This window comes from Crocodylus siamensis, chromosome 10 (assembly GCF_052110815.1).
Source record: "Crocodylus siamensis isolate JL-2025a chromosome 10, ASM5211081v1, whole genome shotgun sequence".
Taxonomy (NCBI): domain Eukaryota; kingdom Metazoa; phylum Chordata; order Crocodylia; family Crocodylidae; genus Crocodylus; species Crocodylus siamensis.
In genome coordinates, this window is record NC_143404.1 from 14,232,310 (window position 1) to 14,248,526 (window position 16,217).

The following is a 16,217-nucleotide window of genomic DNA, read 5'->3' on the forward strand; positions in this document are numbered from 1 at the left end:
TGCCTGCTTTGGGAATAGCTGTATGTGGCAGGATAGTGCAGTGCTTCTTTCTGTAACTTGTTAAAACATAAGAAAGAGAAATGAATCAGAAAGTCCTCCTCTCGATTCCTCTGTTTTCTCAAAGCCATATTCCTTTAAGATGATGTAATAGTCATTTCCCTGGATGGTTTCTTCCCTGCACTGCTGAAACAACAGCATCTGAACTGCACTGGGAACTGTGGAACCACCCAGCTCAGCAGCCAGAGCAGCAGCTCCGGCAGCAAGAGCAGACCAAGCAGCTAGCTACCTTGGGCATCCTTTCAAACTGCTGCTGGCTGGCTTCTTTCAACCGTGCTGGGAACATGGGAGCTTCTGTGCCCTTACTGACAGGCTGGATACCACTGTGGGATCCCACTGAAACGTGTCAGTTCTTTTCTCAAATTCTGGGGTTTCTGCAAGTCATCTGAGCCAAGGTCCCTTCTGAAACACTGTCTCTCTCTTCCCCCCACTCTTAAGGATACTGATTGGGATTTATTTTGTGGTTTTTTTGTTGTTTTTTTTTCCATCTCAGATATTGCTATACATACTGGTTTCTTATCATCACCTGCCATGGTTAACTTTCCTGTGACTCGGTTTAACTCTTGAGATCTACATGGATATTGCTAAGAGCACTTTTCTTCCCTTTCGCGTACCTTGCTGGGGTTGGATTTGCTATTAATTGGACTCTGTGTGCCTGTGCGTGTGTTCTGATTGCTTTGACAATTTGCTTTTCTTGACAAGAACTATGCATTAACTGTAACCAAGGTAAGACTCAATGTTCTCATTTTCCCATCTGCATAGGCTCTAGATGCCCAGCTTGTTTAAAGCTGAAATATGTAATTTCTTCTTAATACAATGCTGTCATGTATATTTTTCCCACACTAATTATTGCTTGGGGGAGGAAAAAGAAACCCCAGCAAAAAGAAAATTAGCAAAGAGATTTCTCTTAGCTTTATAGACTAACCTGCTTTACCTTGTTTTAACTTTTCTGATATTCAGAGAAATAATTGTTTTGTTTTGTTTTGTTTTCCCTCTTTAACAGACCTGTGAATAATCATAGGCTTGGCATGACCTTGATTTTTGGGGCTTTGTTGGAAGATCTGATGATGTGATTGCATTTCACAAGGCGATTGCTCTCCATCCACTGTTTAAGCCACTTTTCCAGCTTCTGTGACACAGTCACTTATGGACAAATCTGACTTTTTTTTTTAAATAAGCCCCCTGGTGTTTTCCTTTTCCTGTTACATGGTAGGAGCCTTATTTTATACTTTGATGTGATTTATAGCCCTGCCTTTCTTTGCGGTTGATTTTTTGTTTGAAAATACAATGGCTCTGAGTGGAAACTGCAGGACTTACCTCCCTGCTAGAGAACAAGGGGCTGGTCTTCACTCTTTTCCTGAGGTGGTGGAGCTAAATGTGGGTGGCCAAGTTTACTTCACTCGCCATTCCACCCTGATAGGCATCCCCCACTCCTTGCTGTGGAAAATGTTCACCCCGAAGAGAGACACAGCCAATGATCTAGCCAAGGACTCCAAAGGAAGGTTCTTCATTGATAGGGATGGCTTTCTTTTCCGCTACATTCTGGACTATCTCAGGGACAAGCAAGTGGTCCTGCCTGACCACTTCCCAGAGAAGGGAAGGCTCAAGAGGGAAGCTGAATACTTCCAGCTCCCAGACTTGGTCAAACTCCTTACTCCTGATGATGTCAAGCAAAGCCCTGATGACTATTGCCACAGCGATTACGAGGAGGTTTCCCAAAGCAGTGACACAAGAATATGCCCCCCATCATCGCTCTTACCTTCTGACCGAAAGTGGGGATTCATTACCATTGGGTACAGGGGGTCGTGCACCATCGGCAGAGAGAGCCAAGCTGATGCCAAATTCAGGAGAGTTCCAAGGATTTTGGTTTGTGGAAGGATTGCTCTAGTCAAAGAGGTCTTTGGAGAAAGTTTGAATGAGAGCAGAGACCCCGATAGGGCTCCGGAAAGATACACCTCCAGGTTCTATCTCAAGTTCAAGCACCTAGAGAGGGCTTTTGACATGCTGTCAGAATGTGGATTCCACATGGTGGCCTGTAATTCCTCAGTAACGGCTTCTTTTGTCAATCAATACACAGACGACAAGGTCTGGTCCAGCTATACTGAATACGTCTTCTACCGTAAGTACAAGCTATTTGCAGTGCAAAAATTAATCATCTGCTTAAAGTCAGTCTTTTTTTCATATTTTTCTTGGTTTCAAAGCACTGGCAGACTTGATTTTACTGTGTCTGTTGCTGATGGAAGTTGTCTTTTGATAAAACGGGATTCCAGTGGCTGTGTTTTAGGTTAAGCTCTTATAAACTGATGCTGAACTCAATGGTATCGTCTTGGCTAGGTGGCAGCACAGACTGCCAAAAGCATCCTTTTCGCCCCCTGCAGCTGAAAGATTCGGTTATGCTTGGCTTTGTAAATCTGCCGTTTATCTGACTGCCTGACACATTTTCTGAGTACTTGCTGGATTCAATAGAAGCCTTGCAAACACACTGCAGATTTAATTACAGAAAATCTTCAAATGAGATTCAATTTACAAAGGTAATAGCTGTTTGATACTAGTCAGGCACAGCCAGCCAAGCCATCTGTCAACAAAACTGACACACTTACATGCAGGGAAGAAGAAACAAAATCCAGTTGTTCTATCTCCTTTTCAGCAGGGGTCTTCCTCAGAGCCAATTCGTATACTTTAAAGTGAGGGTTCAGTGGATAGAGAGGCAGATTGTTTCATCTTGTTATGCAACATGCCCATGAAAAAATAGGCCCCCTCATAACTAGATGCATCTGCCCTGCTAACTGCAGTCACATCAGATCACATACTGTTGTACTAATTTTCATCTGATAGCTCTAGCAGGCTCATTAAATTTCTAAGTTGATGTTCAGATGTTCAGGCAGGGACACTGTTACCAATGGTAACATCAGAGTAATTTTAATTCCATAATCCTGTATCAGAAAATCATTCCATAACCTCTGGGACTGAAATAGTCAAGGAGCTGACCCGGCTATATTACTTTATTTTGAAAGGGTAAAGGAGAGAATATTTCCCTATTTCATTTACTGAAGTGGACTTTGTCCTATATCTTGAAGATGCTGGGCAGAGAGAGGAAGGAAGGTGAATAATAGCTACTTTGCCCTACTTACCTATCACGCTGCATGTAACTATTATTAGCAATGCCAATATCATGAAAAATTTACTAAAGTTTATGTTGAAAGATGTGGCAGAACTTGGGTACTTTATTGTTACAAGTGTAATACACTACAGTGCAATGCTAGGGCCTCTCAACAGACACCTCAGATCTGCTAAGGTAACAGTGCTTAGGTTAGCATTCTGTAAAAGACTTCTCTATTTTTTATATACATAGATTTATTAAAAACTATGTTTTATGTCTGGACTTCTTATAAAATAGTTCAAAGGTCTTGGATCCCCTTTAAGGCAGGCTGAGATTGGTAACTTAATAATAAGTTTCTAATCCATATCTCTTACAGAACTGAAGCAAAATTAATGTAGTTCCACAAATAGGCTGAAGCATACCTTAAATTAAAGTATTTTCTGAAAAAAATAGGGAAGCTTACTTGTGCTTTATTTAGAGACTGTTTCATAATTGAAGATAGGCCCTGAATCATGTTATTTTAATTAGCAAACACAAGATCACTGTTATCTTGTATTCTTCCCATCCTTACCCTTCCAAGACTGTTAGCTTTTACTTTCTTTTTTATCAGTACTAGTGCTTAGTTGCCAAAGTGAGAGGCATCTTAGAAATATATGCAAGAGAAAGAAGGAGAATATCAATGTGTAGCTTCAGCAACACAAGCCTGGGCTCAACCCACTGAAGTCCCTGGAGCGATGCCCATTGCATTCAACAGGCTTTGGGTCTAGCCCTATCTGAGCACATTTCAGCTCTGTGGATCTTTAAAATTTAAGCCTGGCTCTGGATCAGAATTTATTTAAATGAGCTTTGTCTCTAGAATGAACTAAACTAATGACGAAGAGGCCAACTCAGCCTGCTCAGTCTAGATCCAGGTCTGACTCTTGTGACTTGAGCCTGCCTCCAGTTATTGTAACAGTTGCCATTGTTGGCTTGCCAGGATTGTACAGCTGTGCGTTAGTAATCCAATCCCAGGCCGAGCTAATGTAGGAACTGAGGCAATACTTACAGAATATGTTAGTCAAAGAAGGCCCTTCAAATCAAATCTTCAAAAGTCATTTTATTTTAAACTTTGAGGACCGATAAAATGACAGCTGGCTTTCTAGTGGGACATTATAACTTCTCTGCAGCTGCTTAGCCATAATTATTTAATTAGAAGCTGCCAACTGTGCTTATATAAGCATTAATTCATCAAGCTGTTGTGCTCAGGTTAATGGGCTGAAACATGGGAGGTGCTCTAATGCAACTAGTTAGCTACATGTTAAGATGTTCTTAGCTGAGCAGTTTAACTACCTCTTGCGCAAACGTGAAGCTCCGGTACATCTGAGCTAGGCAATGTGTGTGGAAGTGGTTCATTGCTACAAGAAGACTAGAAGGAAAAGTCATTTTTATGTCCTAAAATATTTGTCTCTAAAAGCTCATGGTGGCATGTATTTAAAGAACATTCTGCATGTGAAAATTAATCCATTTGAAAGCAATCAGGTGGATTGAAGGAAATTGTGCAAAGTGGCAGTTATTCAGATAAACTAATGGATACAGCATATGCTGTTGAAATGTATTATTAATATGGTGAGACTTATGCTCCCTTTGGAGTTTATATTTAGGGGCCATTAAGGCTAATGGGAGATTCATGTTCTCTCTGGGTGAAACTTACCCATGATTACAAGGGCCACAGAAAGCATCCAACGCAGCAAAGTTGCGTCTGTTTTGCTGAGGGGGGTAGTGAGATGTGCTGCAGAGCAGAAACTCAGGATGACTACGCAGTCTTTGTGTGCTGTGCAGCTGGGCTCTACTCCAGTTTCAAATAGGCCAATGCAAAAGGGAATTTGGAGACAGGCAGCATTTGAACATTAGGTCTACAATTAAATGGACCCAGGGAACGGAGTTCCTGTACAGGGAGAATGCAGTTGTCAAAGGCTGGTATTGCTTAGAGGTGGGCCAGTAGTTAAGGGCTTAAGGGCCTTGCCCTGACCACGGGTTGAAGGGAAGATTTCTTTCTCTTTATTCCATCCCCTGGTTCTCCTGTGCTTTGAACATCCCTTAAGTGCTTGAAATATGGAACTGGATCAGAATGTTATAAGTTCATGCCTGATTATAAAGCAGTATGATACAATATATTACATATAAATATGTTATGTCCTTTTATGGTCTTTCTGCTGTCTCATAAACAGCGTATGGAAAGTAAACCTCTCCACCTGGTTTCAAAATGACACTCTTGCCAGAGCAATTGGCTGGGTCTCGCAAACACATGTCTATGAGTTCTCAGACCTGAAATAGGAAAGTATAAGTTGGAAATGGAAATGTCCTGGTTCTAACTGTTAGCTCAGTGACTTGTAATCCTAAAATGTGTTCACATGCTAGAGTAGTTGAAGGGATCCAGAGTGGAAGAATATGGCAATTCAGGGAGGGACAGGACTCTGCCCTCATTGCAAACAAGCTCCTGATGCAATAAATGGAGTTGCAAGTTGTACTTTGAAGCCACTCATCTCTCTCTGCATCTTAGAGGCACCTCAGGTAATTGGGAACAAGTCTAATGCATATGGCTGTAGGCTTCCACTATAGACTTCTAGGATAAGCTTCTTTTCTTTACTCTTTCAGCTGTTAGGATGGCTGTGAGTAGCATCAATGCTCACCCATCAGCAAGTGGCATTCTGCTTAACTGGAGGAATCAGAAGTGGGAGACAGAGGAGAGAATCACTAGGCATAAATACACTAGAAATAGTAGAAAAAGAGCTGGAGAGAAACAGCAAGTGAACAGACAAGAAGAGACAGATGCCAAGATAGGGTGAGAAGGGACTCTACAGGGGTGCCCGTCCTTTAATTTATCCAAAGAGGTTTCCAACCAAAGGAAATGTAGAGTGACTGAAGCTAGATTCAGTAACTCTCCATGTAATAAGTACAATGAGTTCTTAGAGCCAGCTTCCAAAGTCTGAGCAAGCATGAAAGTTACTTTGAAATTTGAGGAATGTATGCACATTCCCTTAAATCTAGCCTTGAGTAGGCCACTTCATAACTATGCACGTAAAGCCACTCAAGTAGCTGTAAATGTTCAAAGGAAACTTCGCGACATTTATAGCAGTATAACTGTAGGCAGAAAAGTAATTGACAGGATTCTTGCTCCTTAAAGACACGCTCAGTCTTAACTCATTATGGCAAAAGATGTCAATTTTGCCCTGTTTTCACATTATTCTTTCAAGAAAATGCTGCTATTTGTTCCCCCTCCTCCTTCCCCTGTTCCCTGTTTGACTTAAGGAAATGGTTCAGGACTACACTTCAAATTACCCTTGGTTAAGTGGTTATATTCTATTTAGCAGGACTGCATAGAAGAACAGGTGTGGTAGCTGGTATCCACAGAAATTAGATTGATGACTTTTAACTTGATGTACAAATCTAGGTCATATATCATCCTTGGGTTATTCATATGGAATTTTACCTGAGATTAATGTAATCAGCTGGAGGATATCACTGGTTTTATCTGAATACAGCTGAAAAAAATTAGTTGCGAGTATATGATGGTTATTTTATTTCTCTCTCTCTCTCTCTCTCTCATATATATAACCATTATTTTATTTATAACCATCATAATAATTATATACAATATAACCATTATAATTATAATGGTGATTATATATTGTATGTATATATATATCATATAGTATTCTGTATGTGCATAAATTTATATATATATACTATATATATTTATACTGTTATAATATATATTATATAATGCATACACATTTTATGAATCCAACATTAAGACCAAGTTATTTAGGGGTGTGTGTATGCGTGTGTGTATATTATGTATATGCGCACACATTATATATGAGAGAGTGGAGTATAATATAATATACTAGATAGAGCGATAACATATATATGTACATATGTGTGTGTGTGTGCATGTGTATATATGTATATTTATGAATGTATGTAGTGTATGGGTGCATAATACAGCCCTCCTGCTTAAATAACTTAATCTTAATGCGAAGGTTGGATTAATACAATTCACTACATTTATACTGTGAAATCTACAGCTATAAAATCATAAGGATTAAGCATAGAAATTAACTATTATCTTAACTATCTTCCTGCCTCTTCAGACTGGTCCCTTAAATACATTTTATGGCCTTTTTTGTTCTTTGTGCAGTATAATATTACATGTTTTAAGTGAAGAAGATCAAAATAACCAGAAAAATAACAAAATAAAATCAAATGCTTCACATGATATGATCTACTGTTCCTTCAGATGTGAGATGTTTAAACCCTCACTGCCTTTGGTTAATTATCATCATCATCATCATCAACATCATCATCAGTGTTTTGCTTCCAGCTGCTTGGTGAAATGCTTATTAAGCAGAGCTTCCTGTCCATCATGCTGAATCAGGGGTTAGTTTGAAATCTCACTAGACTTCACTTCTGCAGCTTAGTGAGGATCTGACTCTGTTAACAAGTCTGATTTTGTAGCTATGTTACTATAAAGTCAGATGATTTCAAAGACCACATTGAAAGGCACTTCTGAATGATATGAGTGAGGGTTAAATTATGCCCAATTTGTTTTCCAGGCTGAAGAGATTGCTCTTCAGAATTTAACTTTAGTAGAACAGTCTGATTAGAGTCATCCCACAGATCGGGAATGTGATTATTTGGTTGAAAGTGTTGATTTATAGCCTGAATAATCAGGCTTTTCCTAGTCTTATTACAAACAGATTGATCTACAGATAATTTCAAACTCTCACCTCAGAAATTAAATAAATTCCTTGAAGAAAAATGCTTTAGCTGTTTTGCAAAAGTAGCTTCTGTTCATTTGTTTTCTATCACATTAGACTATAAATAGTTACCAGTATTGTTGTTCAGGAGCCAGTAATGGTACCTATTGGGAATTGGCCTTTCCACCTATGCAGTACTTACCACAAGGATCAGTTCTCTTAAATCTCCCATTGGATATGCTCTGTGTAGATCTGAATGCTTGATTCACATTTTATTTGAGTAAGTCGACTTGTCATGTTGCTGTCATTAAAAGTACTATTTAACTTGCAATATAAATTATTCCATATTGATGGAGGCCAGTGCAGATGGTCCCTTTCATGTTGGACTGAATTCTGTGGAAGATCCACCAGAAGGGACAGAAGGGAAGCTGTTGCTTTTTCATGATCACCTAGGCCTCCTTTGAGGATGAGGAGTTGGGAGTCACAGCTGGAACTTCAGGTGAATGTTACCTGGTCACCCAGCTATGATTTTCCCAACTTTCTGCTAGTCTGTCATTAGGCTGTATACACTATAGTGATAATTGAATCATTTTGGGTTATATTATGCCATCAGTTTTCAAGGAGAAACCTGTGTAAAAATAGATGTATGGCCTATACGGAAAAACTTTGTAGAACGTGATGGGTGAAACTAAACGGGAGTTGTGGCATTGTAATAGAATGGCCTAGAGCAGTGGTTCTCAACTGGGGTGACAGGAAATCCTTCCCAGGGAGCTGTAGCACCTGGCCCCTGTGCCAGGAGGTAAGCATTTTCTTTGCCTCCTGCCAGACATCTCATTGTCCCACAAAGGAGGAGGAGCCACAGGAGGTGGGGGGGGGGGTGTCAAGCAGCACTTAGGTAGCTCCAACAGCAGCAGGAGCAGTCCTGCTGGGATGCTGTGCATGCTGGCTGGGGCCTGGGCCAGGGTGGTGCCATTGGCAGCTGCAGGTGGGAGCATGGCATGGGCTGCCCTGATAGGGAACAAGCAGGGCTGAGCCCTGTGGGGAGTGCAGCAGGGACAGCTGCGAGCCAGATACAATCAATTGGCGGTCTGGATATGGCCTGCGGGCCATATTTTGGCTATCTGTGCTCTACAGGAAACTCATAATTGGAGCCTGAAGTTTGTGATATTGCCAGCCACTGCACTAAAAATGGAGAACCACCCTGGACTTATTCAGCTCTTTAGTCTATGGCATTGGTTCTCGGCCTTTTCAGTCTCCATGCACATCTCCATAACTTTTTTGAATTTAGATTGTTGCTCAGTGATTTAGATTGTAGCTCAGTGATTTTCAACAGAGGTGCTGCTAAATTCAGAAAACTTATGGAGGGGTTCCTTGAGCCTAAAAATGTTGAGAACCACTGATTTAGAATGTGTATAAAATGTAATAAAGGATGATAAACTGTCTGTTTTATAGATATTAATCAATCTAATGAACTCTATAGCACAAGTATAGTTCACTTTTCCATAAGACCATATGGTCCTTCTATCTGAAACGGGACTAAGTAAAAAGGACACCTTCCTAGATAGTGTTACTGATCTGCTGTATGCCCCAGCTCACGTAGCCTATCTTGATGGCAAAACATTTTTATTACTTTTTCCCTTTAATTGACACTGCAGATTTGGCACAGGAAAGTGAGCTGAATACATTTCTGGCATGGGTGTTATCAACAGAATTGTTATTCATGTTTTAAGGACTACTCCAAAAACCAAAGACCCCGATTAAATTTAATGAATTGTGGATCAAGCCCTAAGTTGAATTCTGTCCTCAGTTATCCTTCTTCAGTTCTTCTAACTAAAGGCAGAATCTATACTGCAAAATCTTAATTGCTGCTGCAGATGTGCATGCCATTAAGAATCTAGCTTAACTATCAGGGTTCAGCTTGAGTGTACAAGGTTGGCAGAAAAATGCATCCTTTTAGTTGTAGACCAAGCAGTTTTGATCTTTTCAAGGTTGAATGGCACTGTAATTAAAAGTTAGTACATCTTTGTGAGGTATCTTAGCAGTGGAAAAGGCATAGAAGAAAGGAAATCCAGAACTGGGCTCTTTGAAGATACTCAGGAGAAGAGTTCCAGCATTTCAGATGTGATAGACATTAGCAATAGAAATGACTGTCATTTTATATGTTCACTGAGGACCAGTCAGGAATTGCACTTAATAGTACATTCTCCACTCCTTTTTCTAGTCTGATGTTAGATTTAAAAAAAAATGAATGTTTGTTGAAAGGTATATATGCTTTTTTTTTAAAAAAAGGGAAATCAAATAAGAAAGAACAAAAGAGTATGAATGAGAGTGTACAATGGAAATACTTATTTTAACTGCATCTTAACAAGCATATCGAAATATATAAACAAATGTTTCACTGTGACAGTCTTTTTAAGTTGTTCAGGAATAGGTAGAATTTGTAGCAGCAGTGTTTTCTCTACTTCTGCATTTGCAGCTTTGAAATGCTAGAATAATATGTAGCACATTTGAAAACTGGAAGCACAATTTAAATTGCAGTTTGGAGAGAGTTATAGGAAATTTTATTAATCTTACCCTAAAACATGTTCTTCTTTGTAAAGAAGGAAAATAGTTATCTAGTAGGTTAGATTTGGAAGATTTATTTAAATAATCTCTGAAATGAAGTGGGGAATAAGACATGCCAAGTATATATTAGTGATTTTGCATAATTGCTTTCAAAGGATATGAGCAAGTCAATAAAAAGAGATAAGTGTAAATGCAAACCAGAGAGGCTATTTTGAAGCCAAATTTGCCATTATAATCGCACATATTATAACAAGACATACCTAGTGAGTCCTAGTGGGCTCCCATTACTTCTTTATTAAAAATAAGAGGGCATTGCTGTTAAAAAGAGAGCACACTATGCCCCACACATGGCTGATTTTCAGAAGTTCCTTTTTAACACCTATTGAAACAGCCTCAGCTCCTCTCCGAAAGCCGTTTATATATAATATTCAACTAAATGAACGTGATGGCATCTCTCTCAGTTGCCAATCAGACTCAGGTATGGAGTACCAATGGGAAGATGGTTACTTAAATACCTTGCGAATCTTGGCCTTAACCCCTGAGGTTCAGGTATCATACTAAGACTGAAGTACTTGTGACTTTTCTAAAGGTCCTAGGTATTCTCTGTGCTGGTGATTACTACTGGCTAAGCAAAATGAAGGCCAGGGAGCAGCGTCCTTGGAGTATGAGCATATTGCATGCTTTTTTTCTTGGTTTTGACAGGTAAGCTTGATATGTTAGCCTTCCTACAATAATTTTAAAGGTAACTAATAATCTGAAAATATGATAATAGTTTTATATTTAAAGGGCTGTTTATGAGGATTGTTGAAATCCCCATATATATAAACTGTACAGTTAGACAGTGTGATCCTATTGACCAGTGCTTATTGAATATCAGTCACATAAAAATCCCTTTCATCTATAAGCTGAATGCTGATGTAACTGTTTTATAGCTGTAATAGATGAACAGGCTTACAATGCAGTTCATAAATTACTAATGTTAATAATTTTCTAGTGCTTCTCCTGAATCTACTACCAAAATGATTGGCAATTTGTAGGGGCTCATTGATTAGCTGTTCCAGACACTTTTGCCTCCCCTACAAAACAATAATAAAGAAAATGTTGGCCATCCTGGTTTCTAATCCATCCTGAAAAACCCTTATACGAGTGACCTTAGTTAATGAGCAGCTGAACGTTATGTCTCAGCTGATTAGTGGCATGTTCTGTTTGCTTCTTTTTTGGTTCCTGAGACATTATTGAAATACTAGTGTTGTGAGCATGGTCAGCACTTTGCTGCAGGTGTTGAGTTTCTGGATGATTTTACATTGCTTGGTATTGACTCTTGGGGGGGGAAAAAAAAACATACTTGCTGCTGTTATGTTTCTATTGGCTGCAGAAGCTGAAGGGTCTGACGGAGTCGTAACAAATGGCCGATTAGTGATGTTGAGCAGGAGGGAATGAGAGTTCATCAGCATTATTTCAGTCTTGATTAGAGTGTGTTTCACCTTGAGTCAGTATGCAAGTTCTTCAGAGGGGAAGGAAGGATCTAAGGAAAATTACCTGTTGCTTACATCCTCACCTTTCTTAAAATATTTCAGCCTTATTCCTAAGGTGAAAGCATTCTTGGAAACGTCACTGACATCTTTGTTTTTGAGACTTTAAATTGCCTTTTGAATGACTCAGTGCAAAACTATTAACGATCCCTGTCTTTTGGGAGCTTGGTTTTAATGATTGGATAGTGGGGGTGGTGGTGAACTTTGTTCATTGTGCTGTTATAAATATTCACCTTGCCCCTTCTCTTGGTATAGCTAACTGCCTTTTAATATCCTTATCTTCCATCTGACATCAATTATTTTTGTAATGGTTGGAACCAGTTGATTTGAGCCTAATTTACATAGTATAATCTTTCTCTGTTAAAAACAAACAAACAAACAAACAAAAAAAAACTCTGTCTTGTTTCTTCTACAAACCTGGTGAGCCAGGGTTCTGACTTGGGAGGCTTGGGACTTGATATGGAAGAAATATGCTCAAAATGAACATTAGGAAAGTTGTTCGACTTGGAGACTGTGCACTGCATTTCAATAATGATATCATTGGTGGTGGCAACAATCCCTCACTCTCAAGGATGATCACTCCCATGGGTCAAGTAAAGGGTTGTAAATGAGTCTGTTGATGGCGAAGAAGGCCAATCCTAGAGTTGCAGACTCTTTGGCAAATGCCAAACTGGATCACAAGATTTCTTGGTCTTGTTTCCTTTCCTTCCATTTCTGTCATTTTTCTGTCTTCAGGGCAAGACAATTTTCCTCCAAGTAAGATGTACCTTATCTCACAAGATGTTACCATGTAACTGTCCCGGGCTAGTATTTCTCAATTTGTGATGTCGATGCCACACTTCTTAATGTTTGCCTTGAGGGTATCCTTGAAGCATTTTGTCTGGCCCCTGCATGTATCCTTCATCCTTGGATGTGTTGGGGGTATAGCAGTTGTTTTGGTGAACATACGTCAGGCATGCACACAGAATGCCCTGTCCACAGCAACTGATGCTGCATAATCAATGCTTCCATAATGGTAGTGCTAGCGTCAGTGAGGACAATGGCATTTGTGCAGTAATCCTTCTACTATATACCAAGGATCTTTCAGAGGTAGGGTTGGCGATGGCGGTCCAGGCTTTTCAAGTGGTCCTTGTAGGTCACCCAAGCTTCACAGCTGTAGAGAAGATTTGGCATTACCACAACCTTGTATGAGCTTTGTTCAAGACTGGATATTGTGAACATTGAACACACAATGATTCAGCCTTCCAAAGGCAGAGCTGGCACATTGGATCCTATACTGGATCTCCTCATTGATATTGGCCTTCTTTGAGAGATGGCTGCTGAAGTATGAAAAGTGTTCAACATGCTCCAGCTCCTGTTAAGAATGATATAATCCTTTCTAAAAAAACAGAAATATAGCACATGTTCTGAATTTGTATAGTGTGTGTTTGGGAATACACACCCTCCCTTCCATCTCTGTATGTTTACCAGACTTTGAACAGGTACTGCAAACTTTACTTAGAAGGGTATTCCCACTCTTTGGAAATCTCTAGAGAGAATCTCCATCTTATTTTAAGTGAGTCTTGAACAAATTTCCAGGAGAGTTGGAACAGTCCCTATTTTTACATCAAAATTAAATGGAATTGAAATAAAACCAAGAGGAACCTAGTGGTTCTGACAGAGATCCATGTGGGGTAGTTAAGTTTCCTAAAGGTACAAAACATAGGGCACAGCTTGAGAAAGTGAGAGTTTGCTTGCCTAGATGTTTACATGTATCCATGTAAAAAAAATCTATTAAATTCCTAACAGCTCAGAGTTTTAAATCATACCTTACGAACCTTCAGGTGTTCAGTATCAAATTTTCAAAGGCTGTCATGAGAGCTAATGCCTGTATTTGAAAGCCAGGTGGCTTTTTTAAAGAAGCTATTTAAAAACTCCTTTGGATATGTCATTATTATCAGGGATCCTGGTTTTGTCTGATAAAAATGACATTCTCTGATTAAAAACCCCAAAATCTGCATTTTTCCATGATTAAAACGAAAAGCCACTGTATACATAGATATCAGTTGAACATAATATTTCATTTGTACGTTTACAACTTTAAAGCAATTTGGAAGCCTACTGGTGCCTTAATTACTATAATAAAATAAATACCTATACATTTTGGCATTTGATTTGGGGGTTTTTATAATGGAAAATCAGAACCCCCGCTGCCCCTTTGCTCACCAGGATACGGGTCCAGCTGCAGTTGTTTCTTCCCCCCCCCCTTCCCCCTGGCTGGTGTCCTGCCCATGCCATTGCCCCTCACTCCCAACTTACAGTCCCCTGGTCCTGCTGGTGGCCCTCACTTCCCACTCACAGCCCTCTGGCCCCCGAGTCCTGCTGGAGTGAGCCCTCATCTGCCAGGGCTGTGGGGCCAGAGACCCAGGTCTGCAGCCCCCTGCAGCAGTGTCCAATACCTGGCTGCCGCCAGTGGGAGGCAGCAGCTGCTGCAGTGGAATAGAGCACAGAGCTTGGCTGCCCTTTTCCCATGGATAGCATGGCCAGAGCAGAGCCCTTTTGGAGGGTGGGAGGGATATGGGCTGCCTGCTGCAGGCGTGGGCTCCCTGCCCTACTGTCATGGCCTCTGCAGCCCAGTGGACGAGACTCAGCATGGCAGGATAGAGTGGGACTGGGTAGGGAAGCTTGTTGCCACCTCTGGGAGCTCCAGATCACCATACCGAGGTGCCCCCTGCTTGCCTGGCAGCAGTGAGAAGTGCAACTCCATGCTGCCACTCCCACTGCTGACAGGTGGGCAGGGGCCACCTTGCTATGGCAGCATGGGGCTCACAGTGGTGTCAACAGGCATTCCCACCCTGCTCTGCTGTGCTGCACTGGGTCCTGCCTGCTGGGCTGCAGAGGCCCCAGGGGGAGGGCAGCAGGGTGGGGAGTTTGAGACCTCAGTGGGCAGCCCACACTTGCCCCCAGCCCATGCATAAATCTGGGGGGATATGCCCACCAATGCCCCCTCCAGGACTGCACACAATGGTGGGGAGCCAACCCCACTGCTGCCCCCTGGACCAGCTGCCTATGGTCCCATTCTGCTCCCTCTCCAAGCCCTGCACCCACGCATTCAAGCCCTATACAGTGCTCAGGCTGGGCAGCAGCCTCAGCCCCAGGCCTGTCCAACTCCCTCCCTCCCTCACTATGGGGGCCTCAAATTCTGCCCCCCCACGACGCTGCCACCAGACTTATCTGCGAGGAGCTGCTTCTGAGGCTGCCTGGTGTCCATGTGTATGTGTGCACAGGCACATGGTGCCCCCTGCTGATCGCCCTCTTTCTCCAGTCCCTTGCAGGCTGGAACTCTGCCAGCCTGCAAGGGGAAATCTGAGTTTCATAGGTTTTTCTCCTTTAAAAGACAAAATCTGGGTTTTTCTCCTTTAAAATAAGAAAATCTGGGGTTTACCACATTTTTCCATGGCAAATGGAAAACCCGGAACCCTCTTGATAATGAATGAGCTATCTGTAAAATGCGCACATCTATAGCTCACGCAGACTGTTTCCTTATCAATATTGGAAAGATTTTTGTCTTACTGTGTGTGAATGTTTTTGGAATGGGGCCATTACTGAAAATATAAGCTTGTGTCTTTGGACAAGCTTAAATACTTACTGGAAAACAGATGAACATTGTAAATTAATGTTAATTTTAACATAGACAATGATACTACTGCATTTTTAGTAAGTTTATATGGAAGAATTTAGTGGGTTGGTTATAATTCAAAAGTACAGTGAAAGCTGTGTTAACTAACATTTTAGTCACCAGAATACTTTATTAACCAAAATTTCTGGCTGGCTGGCTCGATGTTGGGGGAGGGGGACCTTGAATGTGGCCTCCACCCACCACCCTGCATTGTCACCGCTCTGTGTGGCACCCCACTCCCTGCTGCATATCCGGCCAAAAACCCCTGCCTCAAGTAACCAGAATTTTTAGATAACTAGCACCCCCCTTGCTCCACTCATGCCGGATAGCAAAGTTTTTACTTTACCTTGTTTTTGTTTGATTTGCTCTTCAGTGTTTCAAGTAGTCATTAGGGCTGTGCGAAGCTTCGGTCCCTGATTCGATTCAGCAGAGAATCAGCATGATTCAGTGGTCAAATATATGAATCTGAATCAAATCAGAGGACCCTTTAATCCCTGAATCAAATCGGAACCCTCTGAATAGATTCGGAGAGATTCAGAAAGATTCAGCGATTCGGACATAGACAC

The 16,217-nt window shown here is 41.0% G+C and overlaps 1 protein-coding gene across 2 annotated transcripts in view; it reads left to right on the plus strand.

The window, feature by feature from the left end:
• Positions 1-240: 240 nt before the first annotated feature.
• The window catches only part of KCTD16 (potassium channel tetramerization domain containing 16), a 211,333-nt gene continuing 195,356 nt past the window's right edge, over positions 241-16,217 (plus strand). Inside the window, exons 1-2 of one of the 2 annotated variants that reach the window (XM_090065064.1) lie at positions 241-783; positions 1,061-2,176. In XM_090065064.1, coding sequence (XP_089921190.1) covers positions 1,345-2,176 — 832 coding nt within the window. In that variant the 5' untranslated portion in view covers positions 241-783; positions 1,061-1,344. The remainder of the gene's footprint in view (positions 784-1,060; positions 2,177-16,217) is intronic. The other variant, XM_090065065.1, reaches the window with a different exon arrangement.